This window comes from Parasteatoda tepidariorum, chromosome 9 (genome assembly GCF_982258835.1).
Source record: "Parasteatoda tepidariorum strain Cologne lab strain chromosome 9, Ptep-v5.0, whole genome shotgun sequence".
NCBI lineage: Eukaryota > Metazoa > Arthropoda > Arachnida > Araneae > Theridiidae > Parasteatoda > Parasteatoda tepidariorum.
Window position 1 is genome coordinate 1,320,278 of NC_141763.1, and position 27,767 is coordinate 1,348,044.

The 27,767-nt window shown below is 30.4% G+C and overlaps 1 protein-coding gene across 4 annotated transcripts in view; it reads right to left on the minus strand.

Moving 5' to 3' along the window:
* Positions 1 to 13,928: 13,928 nt before the first annotated feature.
* LOC147803232 (uncharacterized) overlaps positions 13,929 to 27,767 on the minus strand; it is a 35,830-nt gene continuing 21,991 nt past the window's right edge. For 2 of the 4 annotated variants that reach the window (XM_087150605.1, XM_087150607.1), the window contains 3 exons: positions 26,855 to 27,034; positions 22,192 to 22,254; positions 13,929 to 14,498 (listed from right to left, as the gene is read on the minus strand). Coding sequence is in view for 2 of the 4 variants with exons in the window: in XM_087150607.1 (XP_087006733.1) it covers positions 26,976 to 27,034 (59 nt within the window). In the remaining 2 variants the exon portion in view is untranslated. The remainder of the gene's footprint in view (positions 14,499 to 22,191; positions 22,255 to 26,854; positions 27,035 to 27,767) is intronic. The other 2 variants (XM_087150606.1, XM_087150608.1) reach the window with 2 other exon arrangements.

Sequence of the window (27,767 nt, forward strand, 5' to 3'; positions counted from 1 at the left end):
GATTTCTGTAACTGCGGCTAAAAATTTATAATATTTTGTTGTAAACGTAAACAAAACCATAAATACAGTTAATTTGTTTAATTTCAGAAAAAATTCCTTTGAAAAGTAAATTTTGAATGGATTTATTCAGGTATATAAAGAAAATTTAGTAACACCAAACTTTTCAGAATTCAAATCCTTTATATTATGAATTATTCAATTTTTGAAAAATCGTATACTTAAAATCTGCTTTGTTTTCTGCGCTTCGTATATTTCTTTCGTTCAGAAGTAAAAAATTTAACATTATTGAATTAATAAATTATTGCATATATTTTGTTTAAATTTCAGTCTTTTTCTCCTTTAAATTACGGAATTCAAAGGTAAGTTCATAAAGGTATTTGGGCCTCAATATTTTAAAATGTTTTTCTCACTGAAAACCTCTTACAGAATTTTGAGCAAAAAGTTTAGTTATTTTCATGCGTCTAAAAAGAAACTATTCTTTAAAGACAGTATAATGCAATCATAATAAAATAGCATAGAATATAGGACCAATGTATGAGCATTATTTTTTTTCTACCAAAAAAGCTTAATAGTTCATCTTTTTTACTACCCTTAAAAAAACATTTACAGGAGATAATGACAAACACTGATTTATTCGAAACAAAAAAATATTTACTTTGGGTTTTAATTGCTGGAATAATGAATGTTACATAAAAACAGCATCATGTTAAAAAAAAAAAGTAAACTTAATTATTTAGTTAAGTTACTACATTAAAAATTGCTGTAATTTTTTTAATTTCGCTAAGAAAGTAAAAAAATAGTAAAGCGTATTAAACTATTCATGAGCTCAACAATTAAACTTATTTTGTACTTCAAATATATGTGATTTATATCAAGTAAAAAAATTTTCAAATATTAAATATGCTTTTTACCAACAAAAAAATAGGTACTTTATATATATATATGCTTTGTTAAAAATAATTTTTATGTGATTTTTCTTCTTAAATTAGGTTAAAGTTATGCAAGGTTGTATTAAAAGTAATATTAATAAGAGGCCGTCAACAAAGATGCAACGTCTTGAGAAGATTAATTTCGAGGGAGAGGTAACATCGCGCATTTTATTTCGCATATATTCTAGTAATTTAAATTTTTTATTTTAACTTGCATCCTTTAAAAATATAAAGTTCTACTTCACTCTTTTATATTAATGTTTTATTACTAGTTTATATAAATTTCGCTTTTTCTTGTAAATATTAATCTCAATTCAAGCAATATTATACAAATAATTATTTTTCGCTCTAATTATATTATAACACTGTTTTTTAAAAGTAAAATGTAATGTGATCTAAAAATAAGTTTCTGTATTTTGGGTATATGTTCATCTAATGTAGTTTTACTGGTGACAATGGCATAGCAGAAAAGGGTTATTGAAAAATCAGGTCATGATTGTCTATGAGAACACCTGCATCGTATAGGTATTTATGTCCACACTCAGGGTCAACTGTGTGGTACTGGAGCACCAATGAACAGAGCTGTAGGAGGCTCCACGGACTTGACTTGGGAAGATGACTTTTGTTATTTTCTATTTTTGTTCTTCCTCTGTGTTAATGTCTGTATTCCCTGGAAATAAAAGAAGTTATTGAAAAATATGACTTCAATCCTTTGCTCATCGAAACAATAAGACATGGCGAATGTTCTTTTGGAATTGCCAGATTCAGTATAATACTAGTGTACATAGACTTTATTGTTTGAGAGAATAAAATTGCACTCAGTTTTATTAGTTCTCAAAACAAGCTGTATGTTTGTTTAACAAGGTTCAAGGCCTCTGGTAGGGTACACTATACCTAGGTAATATAATACGTCTCCCAATTAAAATATTATAGGTCAATATTAAGGGCAGATATCGTGACGTTTGTTAACATTGAAAAGTGTCTTCCAATTTAATGCACTATTTAAAATATACATAGTGTATCCCATAAGGGGTCTATAATTATTTGGTAGGGTACACTATTATCCCGTAATATAATACGTGGTCCAATTAAAATATTATGGGTCAATAATAAAATCCGATATCGGGCTTTACGTTAACATTGAAAAATGACTTCGCTATTCCTAATTTTAAAGAGTTTAAGAAGGCGATTTTCCTCACTTTAAGCTCTTCAGAACACTTATTTTAGATACGCATACATAATAAAATACAGGGCCTCATTGTGCACCCCCTAATTGACCTATAATTATTTCCTACGGTATGGTACACTATTACCCTGTAATATAATACGTGGTCCAATTACAATATTAAATATCAATATTAAGGTCTGATATCGCGCCTTGCGTTAGTTAACATTGAAAAATGTCTTTGAATTTTTAAAGCTCTTTAGAAGGCGAATTTCCTCATTTTAAGCTTTTCAGAACATTTATTTTAGATAAACATACACAGTAAAATACAGGGCCAAATTGTGTACTCCCTAGTGGGTATATAATTATTTCCTTTGGTAGGGTACACTATTCCTAGGTAGCATAATACGTGGCCTAATTAAAATATTATAGGTTAATATTAAGGGCCGATATCGGGCCGTTTGTTAATATTGAAAAGTGTCTTCGAATTTATTTCTTTTAATGCACTATTTTAATTATACATAGTGTACCCCCTTCAAGTTGTATAATTATTTCCTGTGGTAGGGTACACTATGACCGTGTAATATAATACGTGATCCAATTAAAATATTATGGTATAAAATACCAAAAAAGGAACAGGCGCACTACAGCTCAGCAGGTGGCAAATCAGTTTCTTGCTGCCACAGGAAAGCAGATCTCCCGAAAAATTATTGCCAGTCGTTTGAGGGGAGGAGGACTAAACGCCCGCAGACCCGTTGTGCGTGTCCCATTGACCAGACAGCACCGTACTGCCCGTTTGCAATGGTGTCGTGAGCATCACAATTGGACTGGGCATGCGTACTATTCTCAGATGAGAGTAGGTTCAGTCTGTCATCGGATTGTAGACGCCAACTGATCTGGCGCGAGAATGGTACTGGTTATCGTCCAGAAAATATCCGGGATAGGGACCGATATCCGACATGCAGTGTCATGGTGTGAGCCGGCATCATGATCAATGGCCGCACGCGCCTACATGTGGTTGCGAATGGGACTATGACGGGCCAACGATACATTGATGAAGTTCTACTTCCTCATGTTCGTCTTTTACGTGGTGCTGTCAGTGATATATTTGTTTTTATGGACGACAACGCACTCGCTGTTTAGGATTGTCTAGACAGCGAGGGTATTCAACGACTCGTATGGCCAGAACGTTCTCCAGATCTAAACCCCATTGAAAATGTTTGGGGAGGCAATTTTCTGGTCGAAACTATCCTTCGACAAACAAGAACACCCTCATCCGTGCATTGCCAGAGGAATGGGATAAATTGCCTCAACAGCTGCTGGATAATGTTGTGCAAAGTATGATACGACGTGTAGAATGTTGCATCACTATCCACGGTGGACATATCCCGTACTGACACCTTTCTTCAAGTTGCCTGCTGACATTTAGATGCATTTTTCCGTACGCAGCATCAAATGAACATTTTTTTTCCTTCAGATGTTTCATAGCTTTTGTACTTTCCAGAACAGTGAATATTCTTTATTCTAATGTCTGAACAGTGTGGCAACTATATTTTATCCTACTAGGCCTCATGTCTCGCTTAATGCTATGTTACATTGCAATTTGTGATCCGTCCTTAGCAATTGTCAAGCAGTGTAGTTGCGCTCACTTTGCTCAGCTTCTAACACAGCAATGGGACAGTTCAATCTGATGTGTGTTAAATCCTCTTGCTGATTGTGGATGCCTGTCCTCTCAGAGAAATTCCATCCAGCAGGTGATGTCATAACAATATTGGCTTCGAATTTCATCATTTTAGCGCTAGTTAACACACTCGTATATATACTTACGTAGTAACCTTTAGGGCAATATTGTGTACCCCTAATAAGCCTATAATTATTTCCTCTGGTAGGATACACTATTGCCCATAATTTTGAACCCAAGGGAACTCCTGTATCACGTATTTGGAGAAATTTACCTTCGTAGAGGATTTCTTGATACAACTAACCCTCATTGGCGTAACATGGAGAAGAAAAGTTCCCACGGTTAGCCTGTAAACAAGGGGGCCAATGATCTATCTACCACTGAGGACATTTTACGTCAGCACTGTAATCGGAGAGAGCCAGGTGCGGAATTTGTATAGACTAGTCACAGTTGAGATTCGAACCAGGTTCACAATATTGGAAGGCAAACGCTTTATCCCCTGAAAATGTGCACGAGCATTATCAAAAAACGCGTTTATGTTTTGGAGAATTCACTAATTTATGCTTAAAGAGCCGCGATTGCGCAGGGCGATAGAGCGTTCGCCTTCCAATGAGACGAACCGGGTTCGAATCCCGCAAACTGCTTGCACCGACCGCAATGCTGACGTGAAATATCCTCAGTACTAACCCATGATCCGTCGATCATGGGTTAGTCACTTTGCCGTCAGACTAACAGTGGGAGGTTCTCGTGGTCTTCCTCACCATGTACCGCAAATGCTGGATAGCTCCATCACGAAGGGAAATTTCTCCCAATGCTTGATCCAGGAGTTCCCTTGTCTTCTGGATTAGGCTAAAAATTACAAGGCTACGGAGTTGAACATTAGTAGTCGTAAATCTATAAAACTGGGTTGACTGTTCAACGACGGTTATAAAATAAAATTTGAGCTTAAACAAAACAAAAAAAATAGTGCGTGGAGTCCCTCCACGCGGAAGAAGTTAAACTTTGCAACCTGCGACGTTAATTGTAGAAGAATCAGCAGTCGTAGAAGGATCACTAGTTCTATTCAACGACTCTTTTTCCTGCTCGCTTCCGTGATCTGTAATCATGGTAATAATTTTTTCTTTTCTTTATATTATTTTTTTTAATATATTTTTTGATATTTCCACCTGAATCAAGTGTTCTGTATATAAAAAAAAAACTATTTTTTCTTTGGGAAATAGCGAATAATAGCTAATAAACGGATAAATTTCGGATAATTTTTATTTATTTATTTATTTTAATTTATATTACTTTTTTAACTTCTTTTCAATATTTTAAAGCGAATAAAGTCTTCTATATGTGAAAAGAAATATTTTTCTTTGTTAAAGAGCGAATAAAGGCAGAAAACGGGACAGAAGTCATATCAGGAGGCACGCACACATCACACCCCGTAACTCCCTATAATATTAACCATAAATTTCAAACTCCGCCCAAAATTAAAATTTAATGTATCGAACATTTGTATCGAAGGATTTTTTTATATACCATTTAGTGGGCCCACAATCTGCTAAAATAACTTTTGTTAACTGACCGGGAGGAGGCGTTTTAAGCTAAATATTCGCGGACAGGCACGTGAATCATGGCGCAGTTGGTAAAGCTGTGTGGCAAGTTAGATTTGGTGTCCCGGGGGCTAAGGGTTCGAAACCCTGCAACGGTCGACATTCCAATCTTTTCTTTTTTTATATATTATTTTTTTTAATATATTTTTTGATATTTTAATGTGAATCAAGTGTTCTGTACATAAGAAAAAAACTATATTTTTTGGGGGAAACAGCGAATAATAGCTAATAATCGGAAAAATTTCGGATATATTTATTTATTTACTTTAATTTACATTATTTTTTTAACTTCTTTTCAATATTTTAAAGCGAATAAAGTCTTCTATATGTGAAAAGAAATATTTTTCTTTGTTAAAGAGCGAATAAAGGCAGAAAACGGGACAGAAGTCATATCAGGAGGCACGCACACATCACACCCCGTAACTCCCCATAATATTAACCTATAAATTTCAAACTCCCCCCAAAATTAAAATTTAATGTATCGAACAATTGTACCAAAGGATTTTTTTATATACTAAATAGTGGGCCCACAATCTGCCAAAATATGTTTTTTTTACTAATCGGGAGGAGGTGTTTTAAGCTAAATATTCGTGGCGTAGGCGTATGAATCATGGCGCAGTTGGTAAAGCTGTGTGGCAAGTTAGATTTGTTGTCCCGGGGGCCAGGGGTTCGAAACCCTGCGTGGGTCGACATTCAAGTTTTTTCTTTTCTTTATATTATTTTTTTAAATATATTTTGTGATATTTTAACATGAATCAAGTGTTCTGTATGTAAAAATAACTATTTTTTCTTTGGAAAATAGCGAATAATAGCTAATAATCGGATAAATTTCGGATAATATTTATTTATTTATTTATTTTAATTTATATTATTTTTTTAACTTCTTTTCAATATTTTAGAGCGAATAAAGTCTTCTATATGTGAAAAGAAATGTTTTTCTTTGTAAAAGAGCGAATAAAGGCTGAAAACGGGACAGAAGTCATATCAGGAGGCACGCACACATCACACCCCGTAACTCCCTGTAATATTAACCTATAAATAACAAACTCCGAACATAATTAGAATTTAATGTATGGATCAATTGTACCGAAGGATTTTTTTATATACCAGTTAGTGGGCCCACAATCGGCCAAAATAAGTTTTGTTTACTAACCGGGAGGAGGCGTTTTAAGTTAAATATTCGCGGGCAGGCATGTGAATCATGGCGCAGTTGGTAAAGCTGTGTGGGAAGTTAGATTTGTTGTCCCGGGGGCCATGGGTTCGAAGCCCTGTTGCGGTCGTCATTCAAATTTTTTCTTTTTTTATATATTATTTTTTTAAATATATTTTGTGATATTTTAACGGGAATCAAGTGTTTTGTACATCAAAAAAAACTATTTTTTCTTTGGGAAATAGCGAATAATAGCTAATAATCGGATAAATTTCGGATAACTTTTATTTATTTATTTATTTTAATTTATATTATATTTTTAACTTCTTTTCAATATTTTAAAGCGAATAAAGTCTTCTATGCGTGGAAAGAAATATTTTTCTTTGTTAAACAGCGAATAAAGGCTGAAAACGGGACAGAAGTTATATCAGGAGGCACGCGCACATCACACCCCGTAACTCCCTGTAATATTAACCTATAAATAACAAACTCCGCCCATAATTAGAATTTAATGTATGGATCAATTGTATCGAAATATTTTTTTATATACCAATTAGTGGGCCCACAATCTGCCAAAATAAGTTTTGTTCACTAACCGGGAGGAGGTGTTTTAAGCTAAATATTCGCGGGCATGCATGTGAATCATGGCGCAGTTGGTAAAGCTGAGTGGCAAGTTAGATGTGTTGTCCCGGGGGTCATGGGTTCGAAACCCTGCGTGGGTCGACATTCAAATTTTTTCTTTTCTTTATATTATTTTTTTAATATATTTTTTGATATTTGAGCGTGAGTCAAGTGTTCCGTATATAAAAAAAAAACTATTTTTTCTTTGGGAAATAGCGAATAATAGCTAATAATCGGAAAATTTCGGAAAATTTTCATTTATTTATTTATTTTAATTTATATTTTTTTTTAACTTCTTTTCAATATATTAATGCGAATATAGTGTTCTATATGTGAAAGGAAATATTTTTCCTTGCTAAAGAGTGAATAATGGCTGAAAAAGGGACAGAAATCATATCAGCAGGCACGCACACATCACACCCCGTAACTCCCTGTAATATTAACCTATAAATAACAAACTCCGCCCATAATTAGAATTTAATGTGTGGATCAATTGTACAGAAGGATTTTTTTATATACCAGTTAGTGGGCCCACAATCGGCCAAAATAAGTTTTGTTTACTAACCGGGAGGAAGCGTTTTAAGCTAAATATTCGCGGGCAGGCATGTGAATCATAGCGCAGTTGGTAAAGCTGTGTGGGAAGTTAGATATGTTGTCCCGGGGTTCATGGGTTCGAAACCCTGATGCGGTCGACATTCAAATTTTTTCTTTTTTTATATATTATTTTTTTTAATATATTTTTTGATATTTTAATGTGAATCAAGTGTTCTGTATATAAAAAAAAACTATTTTTTCTTTGGGAAATAGCGAATAATAGCTAATAATCGGATAAATTTTATTTATTTATTTATTTTAATTTATATTGTTTTTTTTTATAATTCTTTTCAATATTTTAGAGCGAATAAAGACTTCTATATGTGAAAAGAAATATTTTTCTTTGTTAAAGAGCGAATAAAGGCTAAAAACGGGACAGAAGTCATATCAGGTGGCACGTACACATCACACCCCGTAACTCCCTATAATATTAACCTATAAATTTCAAACTCCGCCCAAAATTAGAATTTAATGTATCGAACAATTGTACCGAAGGATTTTTTTATATACCAATTAGTCGGCCCACAATCTTCCAAAATAAGTTTTGTTTACTAACCGGGAGGAGGAGTTTTAAGCTAAATATTCGAGGGCAGGCATGTGAATCATGGCGCAGTTGGTAAAGCTATGTGGCAAGTTAGATTTGTTGTTCCGGGGGCCATGGGTTCGAAACCCTGCGTGGGGCGACATTCAAATTTTTTCTTTTCTTTATATTATTTTTTTAAATATACTTTCTGATATTTTAACATGAATCAAGTGTTCCGTATATAAAAAAAAACTATTTTTTCTTTGGAAAATAGCGAATAATAGCTAATAATCGGATAAATTTCGGATAATATTTTCTTTATTTATTTATTTTAATTTATATTATTTTTTTTAACTTCTTTTCAATATTTTAAAGCGAATAATGTTTTCTATATGTGAAAAGAGAAATATTTCTTTGTTAAAGAGCGAATAAAGGCTGAAAACGGGACAGAAGTCATATCATTAGGCCCGCACACATCACACCCCGTAACTCACCATTATATAAACCTATAAATTTCAAACTCCGCTCATAGTTAGAATTTAATTTATCGAGCAATTGTACCGAAGGATTTTTTTTATAGACCAGTTAGTGGGCCCACAATGGGCCAAAATAAGTTTTGTTTACTTATCGAGGGGAGGTGTTTTAAACTAAATATTCGCGGAGTAGGCATGTGAAGCATGGCGCAGTTGGTAAAGCTGTGTGGCAAGTTAGATTTGTTGTTTCGGGGGCCATGGGTTCGAAACCCTGCGTCTGTCGACATTCAAATTTTTTCTTTTTTTATATATTACTTTTTTAAATATATTTTTTGATATTTTATCGTGAATCAAGTGTTCTGTTTATAAAAAAAAACTATTTTTTCTATTAGAAATAGCGAATAATAGCTAATAAACGGAAAAATTTCGGATAATTTTGATTTATTTATTTATTTAAATTTATATTATTTTTTTAACTTTTTTTCAATATTTTAAAGCGAATAAAGTGTAATAATACAATTTAAAATAAACAAAAAAAAGAAAGAAAATTTATTGAAAAATTGTCCGTCCTTGGGATTTGCACCCTGGACCCCTCCCTCCAGCAGCGAACTTGCTGGTCCGGTGGCCTTTCTTCCAGTCCACGGTGATGCGAGAAGCCTACCGCAGTTTCACTTCAAAAACTCTCTCCTCTCATCTTCGTAATATACCTTGAGGGGCCCACTTTGACCCTCCTAATTGGCCTATAAGAATTCTCTTCGGGGAATATTCAGGACCCTCCTAAATATCGAAAAACACATTAAAAAAATAATATAATTTGAAATAAACAGGAAAAAAAAGAAAATTTTTAGAAAATTTCTCCGTCCCTGGGATTCGATCCCAGGGCCCCTCACTTCAGCAGCGAACTTGCTTGTCTGGTGGCCTACCATCCAGTCAACGGTGACACGTGAAGCCTACCGCAGTTTCATTTCAAAAGCTCTCTCCTTTCATCTTCGTAATATACCTTTAGGGGCCCACTTTGACCTAATTGGCCCATAAAAATTCTCTTCGGGGAATATTCAGGACCTTCCTGAATATCGAAAAACACATTAAAAAAATAATATAATTTAAAATAAACTTAAAAAAATAAGAAATTTTTTTAAATTATTTTTGTCTTTATCGAAGAGCAAACATACGGAATCTAATATATGTGAATCGCACTTCAGATGTGGCACACTGCGTAGTTAAAGCTCCAACGAGTGGATTTTTCTCCCGGCACGAGTCAAGCATCACTGGCTACGGTCAGTGTGCGGGTGGGTGACCACTTGGATCAGTCTGCGTAGGGACCGACGGTGTGCAGTATGCTAACTCGTTAAATTGCTCTACCGTATAGTGCTCGACTTCGCGTTCAGGTCGTCGAGCGACCGAAGCGGGGGTGCCATCCCCTCTGCAGAGGATCAAAATTGTGATGGCATGTCTTCGGATTATCCTCTGGGGTGTTTCCCAGACCGTCGCCAATAGCCCATCGTACAGCGCTAGTGCGACGTAAATTAACTACAACAACTCCCGGCACGAGTTCTAACACTCTTAATTACATGTGGAAAGATTGAACACATATAACGTTATTGTTAATAATGGTGAAATTATTAAATATATAAACAATAGTGCATGTTTGAGTTATTTGCAAACATTTTTAACTCCAAAATGGCTGTGAAAAAACGCAAAGTTGATTCAGAGTGCTGTGAGTTCAATGATGAGTGAGCTTGGAAATATTTTTCTACAGTTGCAAAAGATAAACCAGTATCTCTTGTCTGCAATGAAGAAGTAGCAGTTTTTAACGAATACAACATTGACCGGCATATTACAGTCAAGCAGAAGAATGCCATTTACGAAGCAATATCTGAATAAGAAAGACGACAAAATACGGAAAGTCTTCTTAGAGAATTATCAGGCGGACAAAATTTTTTCGATGATGAACTCTGTCCAAGAAGCAGCTACGCATGCAAGTTGTATTGTAACATACAATGTTGCTAAAAATAATAAATCTCTAGGTGATGGGGAGTTTGTTAAACAATGTATGCTCCAAGTTAGTGATGTTTTATGTCCAGATATGAAAAATAATTTTGAGGCTGTAAGCTTATCGCGAAAAACTGTGACTTCTAGAATTGAAGCCAACGATAAAAGTTTGACATCACAACCCAAGTAGCACCCAATATTAGATAATATCAGAAAAATCGGTAAAATCTAACGTTATCTTGTACAACTTCTAATATTAGAAAGATACAAGAGGTCGCTGTTTGCTCTGCCTTATAATATTAGATTCTATGCCAACTAATATTATCTAGCGTTCGCCATAATATTATTTTTCATTAGTTTTGATGCTATATAATATTAGAATATATATTTTCTGATATTATCTTGCGTCGCTTTTTATTTTTTGGAGTAAGTAAGAGGTAGTAGCAAGGGATCCGGCAGAATAATATAAAAGGGGATGCAACCCTCTAACAAACTATCCCCCCTCCCCCCCAAAAAAAATTAAAATATTCTGTTATTACATTTTGTTTTGTTATTACATATACTTTATTCTGTTAATTTTTTTCAAGATACATTTCTTCATTGTTAACAAGATATTTAAAATAAAAGTACGAATTTCTTGTACTTGCAAATTTTGCCGCGAAAAACTGTATTGATGGCGCTGGCTTAGCTACTGAGTTTGAAACACAAATAACTACAAACAGTAGTTTCGTATACTAACGTGTTTGTACACGCTTAACATTGGTATTTATTGTGTTGATGAAGTTTTACAGTTGTGATAAGTCAGTTTGTGTTATACACCTTTGTTAAACTAAATAACTAATAGAAAATATAATATTATTTATATTTCATTAAATGAAATTTAAAATTATAGCTTAGATATCTGCCAAGTTTATGCATGTTCAGTGTGCATAAGAAAAGAATCAAAGATGACTCAGAATTTGTTGAAAAAGTTATAAACAAGTTTGGACAGCAAACAAGACGATTTCAATTCTTGTTTGATTAAAATTTTTTTTAACTGTCACGTATCAATAATTACTTAATTATTTGCTTTTCAATAAAAATATTTTTAATAAAACATTTTTATAACAAAATTGTTTTTCTGTATCTCTTTAAGTGTTTAAAAAAAAAAAAAAAAGCTAGGGGGTGCAAGCACACCCTCTTGCACCCCCTACAAGTACGAATTATTCTACTACCCGGCGCCCTTGGGTAGTAGAATAATTGGGAGATATAATTTTACTTAATTTTCTGTATTGCTGTGAAGCAGTAAAGCATAGAACACTAGTTTTATAATGTCATTCCATGAATTATTTTCTTAGCGATACAGAAATAATAAATAAAATAATTGTAGACCATTGTAATCTAACCATCCATTTTCCTCCTTCTTACTCCAAAGTATATCTTATGTTCAGCTGATTTTTTTAAATATTTCAAATTTAATTAGGAAATACTATATTGCAACTTTTATTGCTATTTTTTTCCTTTTCTTCATTCAATGGGTCTTTTGATGAATTTTGAATCATTAATAATTTTAAAATCATTAATTTAAAAATGTATTCCTAATTTTTTTTTTAGAAATGAGCCTTTCTTATCAAAATTTTAATTGAATTTGTTAGCTTGTAAAACTTGTTTATAAAAGCTGTAACCTAAGCCATTTTTAATCTCACAATTAACATTAATTATTTATATTCTGAAATTATGTAATAAAAACCACACTACATAATTATAAAGTTATATATTTACATTTGAACTGAGTGGAAATTTAAACTTAAAATTTTTTTCTTCTTATAATATTAAAATAAAATTGTTCAATTTTTAAGTGGTCATTTCTTGTAATAATTGACACAATAAAGAATAAAATTTAAAAATATTCAAATTACTTACTTCAACAAATTTACACATTTTCTGTCCCTTCTTCTTTTACAGAAATTAAATGTAGAAATACTTACGTAGCTTTATTCTTTCAGTATCTGAAATTTTATTTAACAAAACACCTGAAACAAAACCCAAACGCAACCTAGAAATTTTTCCACGGAGAGAAACCAGGAAAGCAACTAATACTATGAAAATTGTAAATATTTTTTTATAATGTAAAAATAACTTTTATGGGCACTTCAGAAATTTTCATCAATTTGATAATTATTTAAAGGTGTTGTGTACTAAACCAACAATTTTTGCAAAAAATTTACATAACAATTTAATTTCAAAATTGTCAGTAAATATTATGTTTTATCTAAATTAAATTTGTACTAACATATACTTGCATACAAGAATGAGACGAAAATATAATAACATTTTTTAGATTCTTTTTTAAAAGTTGCTTTCAGCATGAATGATCAAAATTTGACTACAATCCATTACTCTTTTGAGAACGTTGCTATAAAAAAATTCAGATTTTTGTTTGAAAATTCAAATTAAAAAAAAATTCAGATTTTTGTTTGAAACAATTCCATTGCTTTTATTTCGCTGATTATAGATTATGCGTTATGACATAAATAGGTTTAGAAAAAAGCAGGTGTAATATGTAAACATTTTAAACAGAGCTTTTCAGAAAATAAATTTTAAAAAATTAAGCAGATGCTAGAGTCAATTTTCTGGTATTGATCAATTAGTCATAAAAAAAACTATATTATGCATTTAAAAACTTGCTTTGCAAAGAACCTTACTGATGAAAACTTAAACAAACAAGATTCTACTCTACGTTGGTTTAAATTTTTTGCTTTAACAATAATGTAAATAAATGTTCAGCTAAATTTTAAATATTAAGCCAAAGAAATGTTTACTATTATCTTATTTTAAACATCATAAAAATATTCACTTCTTATCTTAAATTTGAACTAAATAATTCAAAATTAAGTGAAAAATACAATGCTAGCAGTATAAATGCTCATAAGCTGGAGTTAATGTTTAACAATGATGTTAAAATTAAATTGTTTCCGATATGTTGCAAATTTTAAAAAAACCGAATTTTAACTTCATCTAATTTCAAAATACTTAAACATTACTATCATGACTATAAAAAATTTTCCAACATTATATCTTATTAAGTTTTATTAATGAACACATATCTGCCTACCCCATTTTCTAAAATTTTGAAGATTTATTATAAAGTTGCTGTATAAATTACCCAATGCAGTAGTTAAGAATAAAAAAAATCAATCAAACCAAGTCATGACAAACATTATTTCACAATTTAATTATTTTATTTTAAAACAAAACACAATATAAACTTCACTCAACTATAAAAGCAATATATTCTTACTGTCATTGTTTAATATAAACATATAATCCTTAAGAATACATATTTGTCATTAAGTAAAATAATTTTTATTGCAAAAAGCAACAGTTGGACTATGTGTTATCATTTTTATTATTATTTTCTAATAAAAAGAATTCCAAAACTTTACAGTAATTTATTTCATGCAGTTCTTTTCCCTTCAATTGCAATTTTTTATTTATGTGCAACTATATATCAGAGCAATAAACTGATGAATCTGCTTTATTGAAAGATTTTATAAAATTGTCAGCAACAGTAACCACACAAACATACAGCAGGGATGAATCACACAGAGATACGCCTTTCTTCAAACTTCTGCACAACAACAAGAGGACTTTCAGCTCCGGCAGATTTAAAGAGAATCTAACAGCATATACACATCAGTTGTTTTGTTTTCTGCCAGGATTGAACTTACGGGCCCTCGTATTCTACCAGAATGTCATTCTCCATTTGCATTATCCAGCAGCCCAGACGAAGCTAAAATTATAAGAGAAAAAAAGTTAAACTTTACATTGAAAACACTAAATTTAAAACTATTAGCATTGAATATTTCTTTAAGACTTAAATCATTTAAAAAAATTTTAATAGGTCTAAAATTTAATAGGTGGATTTCTGTAACAATACCTAAACCAAAAAATCTCAGTATCACTGCGCAAGAGTCGAAAAATATGTCATTTATAACCACTCTCAAGTAATAATTTCATTCTTTCCTAATTATTTTTTATTAAAAAGAAATTATAGTTCAAAATCCTTAAGCCCTTCTGAATCACTGGAGTTTAAAAGATAATTCCTTCTAGAAATGTTGTTCTTTCTTTCATTTTTTGAAAGAACACCATAATTTAATAAAGAACAGGAAAGGAAAAAAAACATTTTATATCTTATTGAAATCTGACTGTGAGAGGGGATTTTGTTACTAATTCAGATATTTGGATCATAGGAAATCTGTGAAATTGGGGAAGGGGGATTCCGTTTTAAAAAATATAATTTTTTGGCCACCTAAATCTATGAACTTTCCATGATTTTTTTCTTTTAAATAGTTAAAATCATGACATTTCATGACTAATTTTGTTCAATATTGAAATCCTAGACTTTCCTTTATGTAAATTGACAGAGAGCTAGTCTAGAATGACCGGACACAAGATATCAGGGCAGTACTATAAAAAGTTTTAACTGAGTTCAAATACTTTAGGATCTCAGCTCAAGTTATCCATAACCAAAATTGCTCACAGTCAATCGTTTGAAATAAATAAATAAATAAAATAAAATAAAAATGAATATTTTCATGTACAAGGATGGCTATTGTACAAGTGAGATATCTTTGTTTCGATTCAAGATGAAAGTTATTTCAATTAATTAATATTATTTAATAACGTAATTATGGCTCATTCTTAATGATACAATTCATGGATTCAGATGGCTGGAGTTCAATTAAAATATCTTAAAATACATTAAAAATAGTTTGCGAATTCAAATATATATATATATGGATCACACTCTAGAACAACGGTTTCCAAAAGATGTTAGGGGTTCCGTGAAAGAGTTCTGACAGTTGAGACTTTTTGAACAGTTTTTGAAATCTGTAATTATATTTAAAGTAATATGCCAAAAAATGGGAAATGAAAATTTTTAAAAAAATATATAATTTTTCTAACAACAATTTTATAAAAGTATGAAAAAAACATGTATTTATAAGAATTTGCAATAGTATTTAACATTGCGCTTTTCAAATCAAAATAAAATAACAGAATTTTTTTTAATAAAGAAATATGTTTCCCTAATAACTATTTTCAACATTTAAAAACAGTTTTTAATAGCAATATAAAAACAAAATTTCAATTAGACTAGATTCATCTCTAAGACAGTGCATATTCAATTGTTAAACATACGAGTAAAACCTAAATTAAGATTATTAAATATAAAACAATGAAAAAAATTTATTTCTCCTTTTAAATATTAAAAATTTAAAATACAAATAAAGTTTTTGACCCTAATTATTACCGGACTATTTAATCATTTAGGGCTTCATAGCCAAAATAAAAATTGGGAATGGCTTTTCTGGAATTGTGCTATTTAATGTCCTGTTAACAGAAGACACAGAAGGAAGTATTTTCATCTAATTTCTGTTTGTATTTATTCGTCATTTGCATGCACTTTACAGAGCTACATGCTACCTTCCTTTAATCAGGATAAATATAAATACTAAAAGGTCTTTCATGCTCTATCCATTCTTTAAATAAAAATTAAAATTGATCATGAAGGAAAAAAAAAACTATGATTACCACAAATATTAAAAATTTTAAGTCTCTTCCTTATGTTTCACTGCATTTTAAAAATATTTTTGCACTGAGTTTGACTTCCTAGCCTTTTCAACAGTTTCATGGCCACTAGTAACTCATTTAACACTTATTCTCAGTGGCAGCTGATTTAGAACGAAAAAAGAATATTTGTATGGAAATATTTAGCAATCCTGCTTAGGTATATTGAATAAAGTAAGTTGAACTATTTTTATTGCTGCCATTACCATCCTGACCCTTTATGAGTTGATTTTAACATTATTGAAAACTTTTGTTCTTGATTAGTTTATATTAGATAAGTCTTTGTACAAAATATATAAAAGTTTTTACAACAGAAACAATATTTTGTTTCCTGCAGAACAGCAATCAAGATGGATAAGAAATATTATAAATTTCACAGTAACTGCTGCATAATATACTAAATATTTTACATATAGAGAATTTTAGGGATTTTTATTGTCATCAAAATACAAAAACTTTATTACCATAATGTCTATAAATGGTCTGCAATATTTTTTCTTCATGATTGGCATTAAATGAATTCGAAATTTTTTTTATGTTAACTCATAATTTTAAATAGTAGTAGACAAGTAAATAATTATTGATAGTTAAAAGATTTAATTTAAAAAGGGAATTCTGAAAAAAAGAAACAAATTTTTAGAGCAAAGAAAAAGAAAAGCTTTAAACTGATTCCTGCGAGGTCCATTTCATTATGTATTAGTAATACTTTTTAAAATATTCAACCCAGCAATAAATTGAGTAAAATCTCTATTTTAATGGGCAATTTTTTGAAAACTCAATTATAGATCTAAAATGTACAAAAATCAGGAGAAAAGCCAGAAGAAAATGGCAAAATCCAGTAGTCTGCTGATAGATCCAGTAGAGTTGGCAGCTATGCTGCAGGGTAAAATAAAAAAAAATGTCCATACATCTTAAACTATACTATTACCATTCATCTTAAAATTTGTAAACAGATGAAAATACATCTTAAGCGCATACATCTTAAAATTTGTATAAGAATTGTAATGACAGCTTGAGATTCCTAATGACAGAAATGAAAATAGAATAATACAATGTAATTTTTTATTTATTTTACAATCTTAATTTAAATTTAGTACATTGAATTGTATACACAAATTTAGATGCTAAAATTTTGGCCGTTTTTTGTGTAATAATTTTGAATTTTAATATTTTATTTAATGTTACATGGAAATTCATTAAAAATGTACTTAAGTATTTTTAATACCTTTGCATTTTGTATCATTTTATTTTTTTAAAATCGCTACAATAATTTGTAACCATCAGGGATAAATAATTTTTTGTATTCATCTTAAATAGTCATTGACCACAGGGGTAATTGTGAGCCCAAGTCAAAATTCCGGAAAATTTCTCGAGTAAAAAAAAGTTTAAATCGAAACATTAGAAAAAAATTTAAACAAGGTGTTTTTGTACTTAGTTTACTTAAGTTATACTTAATTTAGCTTACATAAAATATATTTAAAATTTTACACATACCTATGATGACTTAGAGAAGTAATTGAAATTTACAAATATGTTTTTCCTTCTTGAGTTTATGATTATAATAACTATTTACTGATAAAAAATGAATATTAATCTTGAATATAAGCTTATAAAGTAGCTCTCCTTACAAACAAATAAAATAAACTGCGTTTTTAAGTTCCACCTTTGAAAATTTGATTTCCGAAAACTTTTGTGATTAATGATTTTTTGAAACATCTGAATCTTCGATCTCCGGAAACTTCCGAATCATGGTTAGAGAAGTATCCGGAAATCCGGATTTTTTCCGGAGCACAATCAGCCCTGATTAAGTTTTAGGGTATTTTTAAAAGACTCTGTTGTCAAATGAAATAAAGCTCTTTTTTTCTGAATAACAAGCTATTTTTATAACTGCTGTGAGTTTGCAACAACTGTTAGATCATCCTAGTTCCTACTGAATTTCATAAAAAATTCCCTAACTTTTCCAGGTATATTAGGTAAATTTCAATGGAAATTCATCTCATATTTTATTTATACCATGCGATTTTTTATCAGAGAACTTAGTTTTTTTTATTTTTTGTTTTTGCTACGTCAAAAATTAGATTTCGTGAGCAAAAACATTGAATGAGAATGGAAACATAGAAAAGTTTCACTTAAAAGTAGAATTTTATAAAATAATTGTAATAGGCCCACGGGAGCCCTGGTCATGTTTGACCTATCTTTAGCCAATATTATTATCTATGCTAGTTCTGAAAACGATGTAAAACATCAATAAGAAGTAAAGACACATTTTTGTGAAAACGGTTTTATATTTTAATATTTGAACAATGCTACATTATCTGGGCTAAAAATAAGTCTTTGATTCAAATAATTTTCATTCATAAAAATCTCACTAAGTTTTAAAAAAGCTGAATAACTTTTAAAATATTCAAATTTTTCTCTCATTCTAAGTCAGGATAACTCACTAGAGCAAGATAGTGTTGTGAGGCCACAATGGGCATCACATATTTCATAACTTTTAAAATTTCTTTAATTTCTTAAACTTGTTTTTTTACTCATTCTTCTTCTTCTTCTTCTTTCTTATCCCCAAAATTAGCAGGGCTAAACAATGTCCATGAAATTCATGGCCCTGAGGAAATCGGCCACCATAAGTGTGTTATTAAGAATGTCCCTTTTGTCCAGACCAAGACAGTCCAGGATATGTTGGGGGGAAGCCTGCATATTGTGGCACCTGGGGCAGTTAGGGTAGATTTTAATACTACCCTCAAAAGAAAGGGACTTAAGGTGGCCGCTGATAAGCCTGGTAAGTGCAGTCTGGTCCTTGCGGTTGCACCGAATGTTGAGTGCACCTCCTGGACTGGTGCTCTGGTACCAGTGATGTTTGGGGGGTACGAGCCAGGAAGCGAGGTCTTCTTTTTTCTTTTTTGATGCCAGCTTCATGAAGGTGAGGGAATTTGGACTTATCAGATTTTCTTTCGTCCCCTCCTTAGCCAGAGTGTCGGCGATGTCATTGCCCAGAACCCCAACGTGAGAAGGGATCCATTGGAGGTGGACTTCACGCAATCGTGAGAGGATTTTGATTTTGTGTAGGATTGAAGCACCTGTTTTGTCTCTCACCTTCCTCCAATGCGTTAAGTATTGTATGGAGCTGAGGCTGTCAGAGAGGATCCAGATGTTATTTTGATCCTGTAGTGTTAGAAGAGAATCCAGGGCAGTAACTCATTCTTAATCAAATTATAATTAAATTAAATCAATTAGTTAATTTTTATAATGGCGAATATAAAATATTTTATTCTTTTCTCATTGATCAATGTAACGACTAACTTTTTATTTCAATACTAATGTAGATTCATTAATTCACCGTTGCGCCTAATCAAATTTTTTTTTTTTATTTATAACTCTTCATTCCTAAATTTCTTACTTCAAATATGTTTAAATTACACGGTTATACTAATTCTCACAGTCTTGTTGGCAATTTGGGATTACCAAGGTATTTTTCAAACCTAATATTGATCATGGGGGGTTGGCTTTATTTTCAGCTATGTTATTTTTTGATAAACCACCAACTCTGGATCTCTTCTCATGATTCTAACTGTCTGTGGGGAACAATTCAACTACTTTTAAATTTGGCTTTTGATTAGGTAGGTCATGGGAGATTTATTCCCTATAGCCTGCCCTTATTAATATTATATTATGCAAAATTTATTTAGCTTAAAGTCTTATTGATAGAATATAAATTTTGAATCTTGAGCTCTACAAATAACTACTAAATACAAGTTTTATTATAATTTATGATCCAGTTTACATCTTCAACTTTCATTATCCTGTTTTTCATCACTATCTTCAATTAGTCAATTATACCATACAACTTCCAACCACACCTGAATTTTGTCTTCACAAGTGCATATAATTATAAATTCTCTTAAATTGTAAGGCGGTGGTCAACTTTTTAATCTTCTTTGTGAAAGAGCTTTAAAAAACACTGTTAATGTAACAAAACCAAATTCCTTGCCTTGGACTAACAAAAAAACAAAGTATGCCAAGAGGCATTTTAACTGTTACGCATGTTTTTATTTTACAAAGCATTACTTGATTAAATTTAAAATGAAAGAAAATTGTTTCAGTGCCAAATTACCAAAGAGAGTTACTTTATCATGTACTTCTATGCAAATAAAGTATATCTATTTTTGTAAGATCATGAAAAATTTACATTGACCCATGAAAAAAGAGAGTATAAAACACAAAGTAAGGGGGAAAAAAGACATACCTAGCAGATAGGGTAAAAACTTCACATAGGAAATTAATTTCTAATGGTTTGTTCTGTGCATCATAGTCAACATTTTATCAAGCAAATACCTTCAGGGTTTTTAAGCAAAATATATCAGTAAAGGATGCATGTGTAAAAAAACATGCACATTTCAATGTTAAACTTAAAATACATTCTGGCATTTTTTTTGTCCTTTATTCCTTAGTATATTTAAGATGTTAGATTTCTAACATGAATGCATCATTATCATTTTTTCGCAATAATTATCATCCATGATACTAAATTGTTCGTTTTCAAACTATTTATGCCCAAAGTTACTTATTTTAAGTTTTTTAAATGCCTAATTTTAAAAGTATGTTATGACCTAAACATTATTTACGAATTAAGACACTGAAATACTAAATAAAAATAAAATAATAATTCTAAATCTGAAAAATTGAAATAAATTCAGACTTTGTTCACATTTATAGGAAAAAAATTTACCACATTTTATTTTTTTCTGATTTTTTAGAGGCACGTCATTATTAACTTTAAAACAACTCTCAAAAACTATATTTTTCAAAATTATACATGATTCATGACAAAGAATGATAAGGGCAATTTTTGACAAATTTATAAAATTTGACCTTCTTAGCTTTAAAATAAATGTAATCTTTTATGAATTTTTGTAATTTCCCAAAGTTTGCCTCTATAAAAAATGAAAAACTGTACCTGTAGCAAAAATGCAAAGCATTTAGGAATGAAAAATCACACATTCCAATATGTATGCTAGCTGAATAACTATTTTCATACAAGGTGAATAAAAAAAAAAATTCAATGAATCAGTACTGGATAAATTCTATATTTTTTGAAGTAACAATTATGAACAGGGTTAAACTTTTATAAATAACATACAAACATCCTAACAGGGATAAAACACTATTTTTGCACATTCATGATGTACTCTAGCTTGGATCTTGCTTACTTAGCTTACTCTTATAAAAGTTATGTTACATATAAAGAAATTTTACTCCACAAATCTTTTTTTCTTTAACAGGAAAATAAGGTAGGGGTGCCCAACCTTTTTAAGTGAAGGACCACTTGCACGGCAGGTAGATAACAAAGGGCCGCACGCATATTTAGTCATGTCAGATGCAAATATAATGATTTTAATCTAAGCATTATGAAGCACTAAATAGTTTTATCAGTAAACTTAATAACATATTTGCAGAAAATTAAATACTTTTAACGATTTTAATTTATTTAAAACTAAAAAAAAAAAAACTAATACTTTTTTAAAAAAAAAACTTTTTCTATTTTTCACAATAATTAATGTATCAAATAAATATGCATACATAAATATTGGAGGGGGAAATACAAATTCTAACCAAAAAGAAGCTTAAAGAATGAAAGATCAAAAAGTATATGCATTTTATTGAGTAATATAAATTTGAATTAAATATTTTAATTAAAGAAAAATCATAATGTTTAAGCAAAAACCAAATTAAAAGAAACTTTTTATTGCGTTCAGAAGCTCTTGCAGGCCGCACATCAACAGTCAGCGGATCGCAGGTGGTGCACCCCAATAATTAGACTAAAGAAAAAAAATTCTACAAATACATATTTTACATACCACAAAAAGAATTATGTTGTAGAGTTTTAGACCAATATGGAGCAAGCACTGAATGAGCAGAACCTGAAAAGAAATTTAATTTTAATAAAAGGCCAAAACATTTGATTAAAACATGAAAATATGATTAATTTATTTTTAATTTTTAATTAAAACAATTAATACCATAGAATTTAAATTAATCTGAACTTGAACTGGAGACAAAGCAACAGAGTTTCCACTTATACAAGGCAAAAAGGTTAAAATCTTTAACATTCTAAGTTATTGTCAACAACTTAAGATTAACAGAAAGATATATTTAATTGAAAAAATTACAACAGGGCTCAAAACTAATGATGGCCTGAGACCATCATCATAAATCCAACCATCATAAAATAAATAATCAATGGCCTCCCTGACCAGCAATCATTGTTAACGAATGGTAAGCTGTTTTAGTTATATGATTTGAAATAATAAAAAATAGCATATAGTGCAAAATAGAATATTTCTTCATTGTTAGGAATGAAGTTCCATTTGACAATTCCATATTCTATATTATATCATTACAGTGTTTCCACTACAAAGCGAGAATCTCGCATATTTTTTTCTTTTCTCGCATTAAAAAATTATTACCGCGAGAAATTCAAGCATTCTCTACATCAATTTCAAAATTCGCGAATTTCTGGCATTTTGGAAGAAGCTCAGAATTACGCCATTTAGAATAAAATCCGTTTCACTTATCTTCCTGGATCTTTCATTATTTTCAACATCTGCCCCGTTATTTAGCTTCCCTATTTACCAGTATTGTTCAGAACCTTTTCGAACAACAAAACACAACCACAGAACTCTTTTCAGAACACATTTCTCTGCAACCACGTGTTTACCATAGGTTAGGTTTCTTCATGTAATATTCAAAGATTCAATGCTTTAAAAATAGAAGACGTTAAAAATGTATTATAATTAAAGAAATGATTTTTTTTTCAAGAGTTTTTGTGTTTTTTTAGTTTTTAGAAATCTCACCCTGTTTTTGAGAAAGGGTGAGAAATTCTCACCCATTTTTTTCTATGATGAAAACACTATATTATCCTATCTATGATGAAAACACTATTTAACATTCACACTATTAATTTAAAATAAAAATTCAAATAGAGACAAGCAAGTAGACCATTGAAACTGTGTATGAATTAGGTAGTAATATATTTTACAAGGATGAGAGTAGTCAGAAAGTAAAGAGGAAATCCAAGAATGAATATATATATATATATATATATATATATATATATATATATATATATATATATATATATATATATATATATATATATATATATATACACAAAAATTTGACAAAAAGAGTGAGATCTTTAAACTTGTAAACCATGTGATTATAAATCCTGATGATTAATTTTAAAATTGTATGAATATATAAATATTAATCACATGCCTTATTTTTAAATTGAGACAATATGAATCCCGATATGAGGCTTTTAAATCACGTGAATATGAAACTCTATATAGAATTTTAAAGTATGCAGAAATACAAATCATGATGCGTAATTTTTAGAGCACGTAAACACGAATCACGATGCATAATTTTCAAACCGCGCAAATACAAATCACAATGTCTAATTTTTAAAACACGTTTAAGTACGAAAATCAATGTTTGATTTTACAACCGCAAAAACGTATCACAACATAGAATTCTAAGCTCGCATGAATACCAATCGCTACATAGGGTTTTAAGAAGCGTAAATACAAATTACTTTATTGGATTGGATTTCGTATAAATACGAAAATCGATGTTTGATATTACAACCGCAAAAACGAGTCACGACATAGGATTTTAAGCTCGCATGAATACGAATCGCTACATAGGGTTTTAAAAGAGCGTAAATACAAATCGCTATATTGGATTTTTAAATCTCGTAAATAAGAATCACAATGTACGATATTTAAATCGCCTGAATAAGACTCGCAACGTTCAACTTTTAAATCAGGCAAATACGAAAATCGATGTTTGATAATAAAATAGCGATTTTAAAAATGCATAAATGCAAAACGCGATATTGGATTTTTAAATCTCGTAACTAAGAATCATAATGTGCGATGTTTGAATAGCATAAATAAGAATCGCATAGCGCAACTTTTAAATCAGGTAAATACGAAATCGATGATTGATATTAAAATCGCGAGAGACTGGACTTGGGATTTCGAAAAGGCTTGTTTGTATTGTTTTTGTTTAGACATAATAAATAAAAATTTACAAGATTAAGTGAATGAGCAATTAAATATTTTCACCCCAAATCCACCTCTATTATTCCATTTTTTTTTGTTTTTGTTTGCTTTCACGCCAGACAACAGGGTCATGACGTCTGAATTGTAAAAATACGAGCTATCCGGCGGACGAATAAAAATACGGAAAATCTTATTTTCTGTGAAGAGAAAATAGCTAAAATAAGTAAAAATACGGAAGGGTGGGTTAGCAGCTAGGATGTAGTTTGAATTTTTTGTTTATCTTTGAAAATCGTAAATAAATATGATTATTTTATTTTAACGATTGAATTTAAAAAAAAAAAAAAAAAAAGCGGGATATTTATTTTTAAAAAAAAAACGAAACTTTTAAAGAATCCGAGTTTTTGATAAAAAGGCTGAAATTCGAAAGGCAAAAGCGAAAAATTCTCATCTCTGTATAAAGGTCAACCAGTTTTATCCCAAGAAAATGATTTTTTGAGAAACTTCAGAGTAAGGAATGAGGACTTCAATGCTTTCGCTCTTAGGAAAATTAAATTCCTCATAAAATATTTTAACTTGTTCAAAAAAATTTCCGCGGAAGAATCTCATCCCTGAAGTTACTTGTTCATTGTACCAGTGATTATATTTCCTTACTTTCTAACCATGATTGCAATAAAGTATCAATCAGAACAAGTTGGAACTGGAGCCAACTCTAGAACAATTGATAAAGTGAATAAAAGTAAAAATGATTCTTATTCTAAAAGAAAGTAAAACTTCAGGGTTAAAAAAAAAAGAATTAACGAAACTAAAATCATGCATCTTTTTGAAAAGAAAACTAATTATTTGCCTTTCAGTTAATATTATTTTTCTAGCAACATCATTTTAATTCTTTAGTAATAAAACATACCAAAGATGCAAAATAGAAGTTTATATTCATATTTCACAAAAAATATCTCAAAATTTTTTATGCAAGCTATGATGGCTCAGGGAGGGGATAGAGCATTGGCCTTCCAATGAGGTACACCAGGATCGAATCCTGGCAATGGCTGGTCGATTCAAATTCCGCATTCGGCTTGCACCGACCACAATGCTGACGCGAAATATACTGAGTGGCAGATGAATCATGGGATATAGTCCCCTTTCCATCAGGTTAAACGTGGGAGGTTTTACTCTCCATGTAACGCAAATATGGGTTAGCTCCATCAAAAAGTCCTCCAGAAAAGCAAATTTTTCCCAATATTTGATCCAGGAGTTCCCTTGTCTTCTGGGTTGGGTTCAAAATTACAAGGCTACGGAGTTGAACATTAGTAGTCCTAAACCCAAAATTGAGTAGGCTGTTCAACAAGGGTTAAAAAAAAAATTCAGGAAAAAAATAGGACTCTTAAATTTATGATGAAAAGATAAATTCTCTTATAAAAAGATCAAGCAAATAAATAAAATATTAAAAATTATTATCTTTAAATAACCAGACCTCAGATCCTTCACTTCAAAAAGAATTCTTTTTAATCCTTCAGCACCCAAACTGTTTAAAAAATTACCCATAATATGTTTCTCTAGATAAAATTCCTATGCTTCCATCTTTATGACAACCAACATTTAACAAAACCTTCCCCTTTGTTGGTTTGTGGTTGCAAATCATTATACAGATAGTAAATACAAAATACAGTAAATGCAACCAATACTTGTCATCGGCATATTTGTAACATTTACAGTTGTATTATTTCAAAAAAGGAATTTGGAAAAATCAATTACACTGGGTTAAAGTTAAATAGCATTGCATACTCATACAAAAACGGAACAAACAAACAAAAGACATAAAAAATGAAATGAAAAAACTTTAATAGCTTCTGTGATTACACATTTTATAATAAATCCAAGTAGTAATAGAAGCAATAATATATGTTATACAACTAAAAATAACAATGACCGGAAATGAAAACAATGGCCCTCAGCAGCCAAAATTAGTGAAAAATTGAATAATTTGCACTATTACAGAAAAAACCAACCTTATATGTCGCCCTGTCATCTACTCTCTTACTTTCTCAAACATTTAATTTAGTGTGTTGTGACTAACTCATAAAAGGAATAAATGCTAAGTGTCCAAAAAAGAAATTCATAAATAATAGTGAAAGACTAAAAAAATTTACGGTCGACAAGAGACAAAACAGATAGATATGGGACTTTATCTGATTTATCTAAAGGCTGGTAACAAGAGTACTAAAATAATTTCAACTTTTCTTATTTCATATTTAAAGGTAATGAAGTTTTTTGTTTTTCAATATGAAATATATTTTCTAGCTTCTGTTTCTTGAGATTATTTATTTTAAAAGAAAAATAGATCAACTGAAGCCTGGCTATATATCATCAAAAAAGCAAAAATTTCAAAATCTCAACTTTTTATTTCATTTTGCATAACTGTAAATTTAACGTCAAATAATTAAGATAAGATAAATACCAGTAACTGGGTCCTCAGTTACTCCCAACCAGGGTGCAAAGTAACGGGATATAAAGTCATACTGATTTCCAGCATCATCTTTGCAATCGAATTTGCCTCTTGCTAGTCACTATCACACCAACTACCTCTGAAGATGCAGATAATTCATTTTCATTGCTTTTGAATGATTCAAACTCATGCCTGAAAATTTAGGTACAACATTAATTTGTAACAGAATCATAAAAACTTACAGAGAATATCAAAATAAGTATTTTCAGAATGTTTTTTCTGAATTTAGAACATTAGTAAATTGTAATTGTTTTTAAGATTCTATGAAAATTGCTTAATAGAACTACTACTTAAAAATATTGATATCAAAATTTTTACTTTAATAATTTGATCTCTATTTTATTTTTCTTGAAAAAAATAGATTAATATATGGTATAAAAAATTTTCATCTACAATTAAATAAGAAAAATATTAAACTATTAAATTTTTTTTTTTTGCATGAAATTATGTTTGAGTAAACAGGTTTTATGAGTGGGTGCAATTTTTTTAAAAATTTCCTTAGTATTTTTGAAAATTGATTAAAAACACAAAAAGTGAAATTAACATTAAGGGGTCCAAACTTTGGAACGCTCTCCTGGCCAAATTATGGGGACCCTATTTTCCGGACAAGGTTGCCACTCAAATCTGGAAGGAAAAAAAATTCCCCGTATTTTCCCTGTACATATATGCAATATATTAAAAGGAAACAACAATTACTGCACTCTTGTGTGAGCTATATTAGGTAAACTATATTTATTAGTTTTAATTGCTGGCAAAACAGCTGAGCATACCTAAATAATGCTATAGTATATGAAATAGTTTAGTACAGCTGAAATATCATGGTTAAATATCCCATAGATTACACTTTGAGTGGTCACCATTTTTT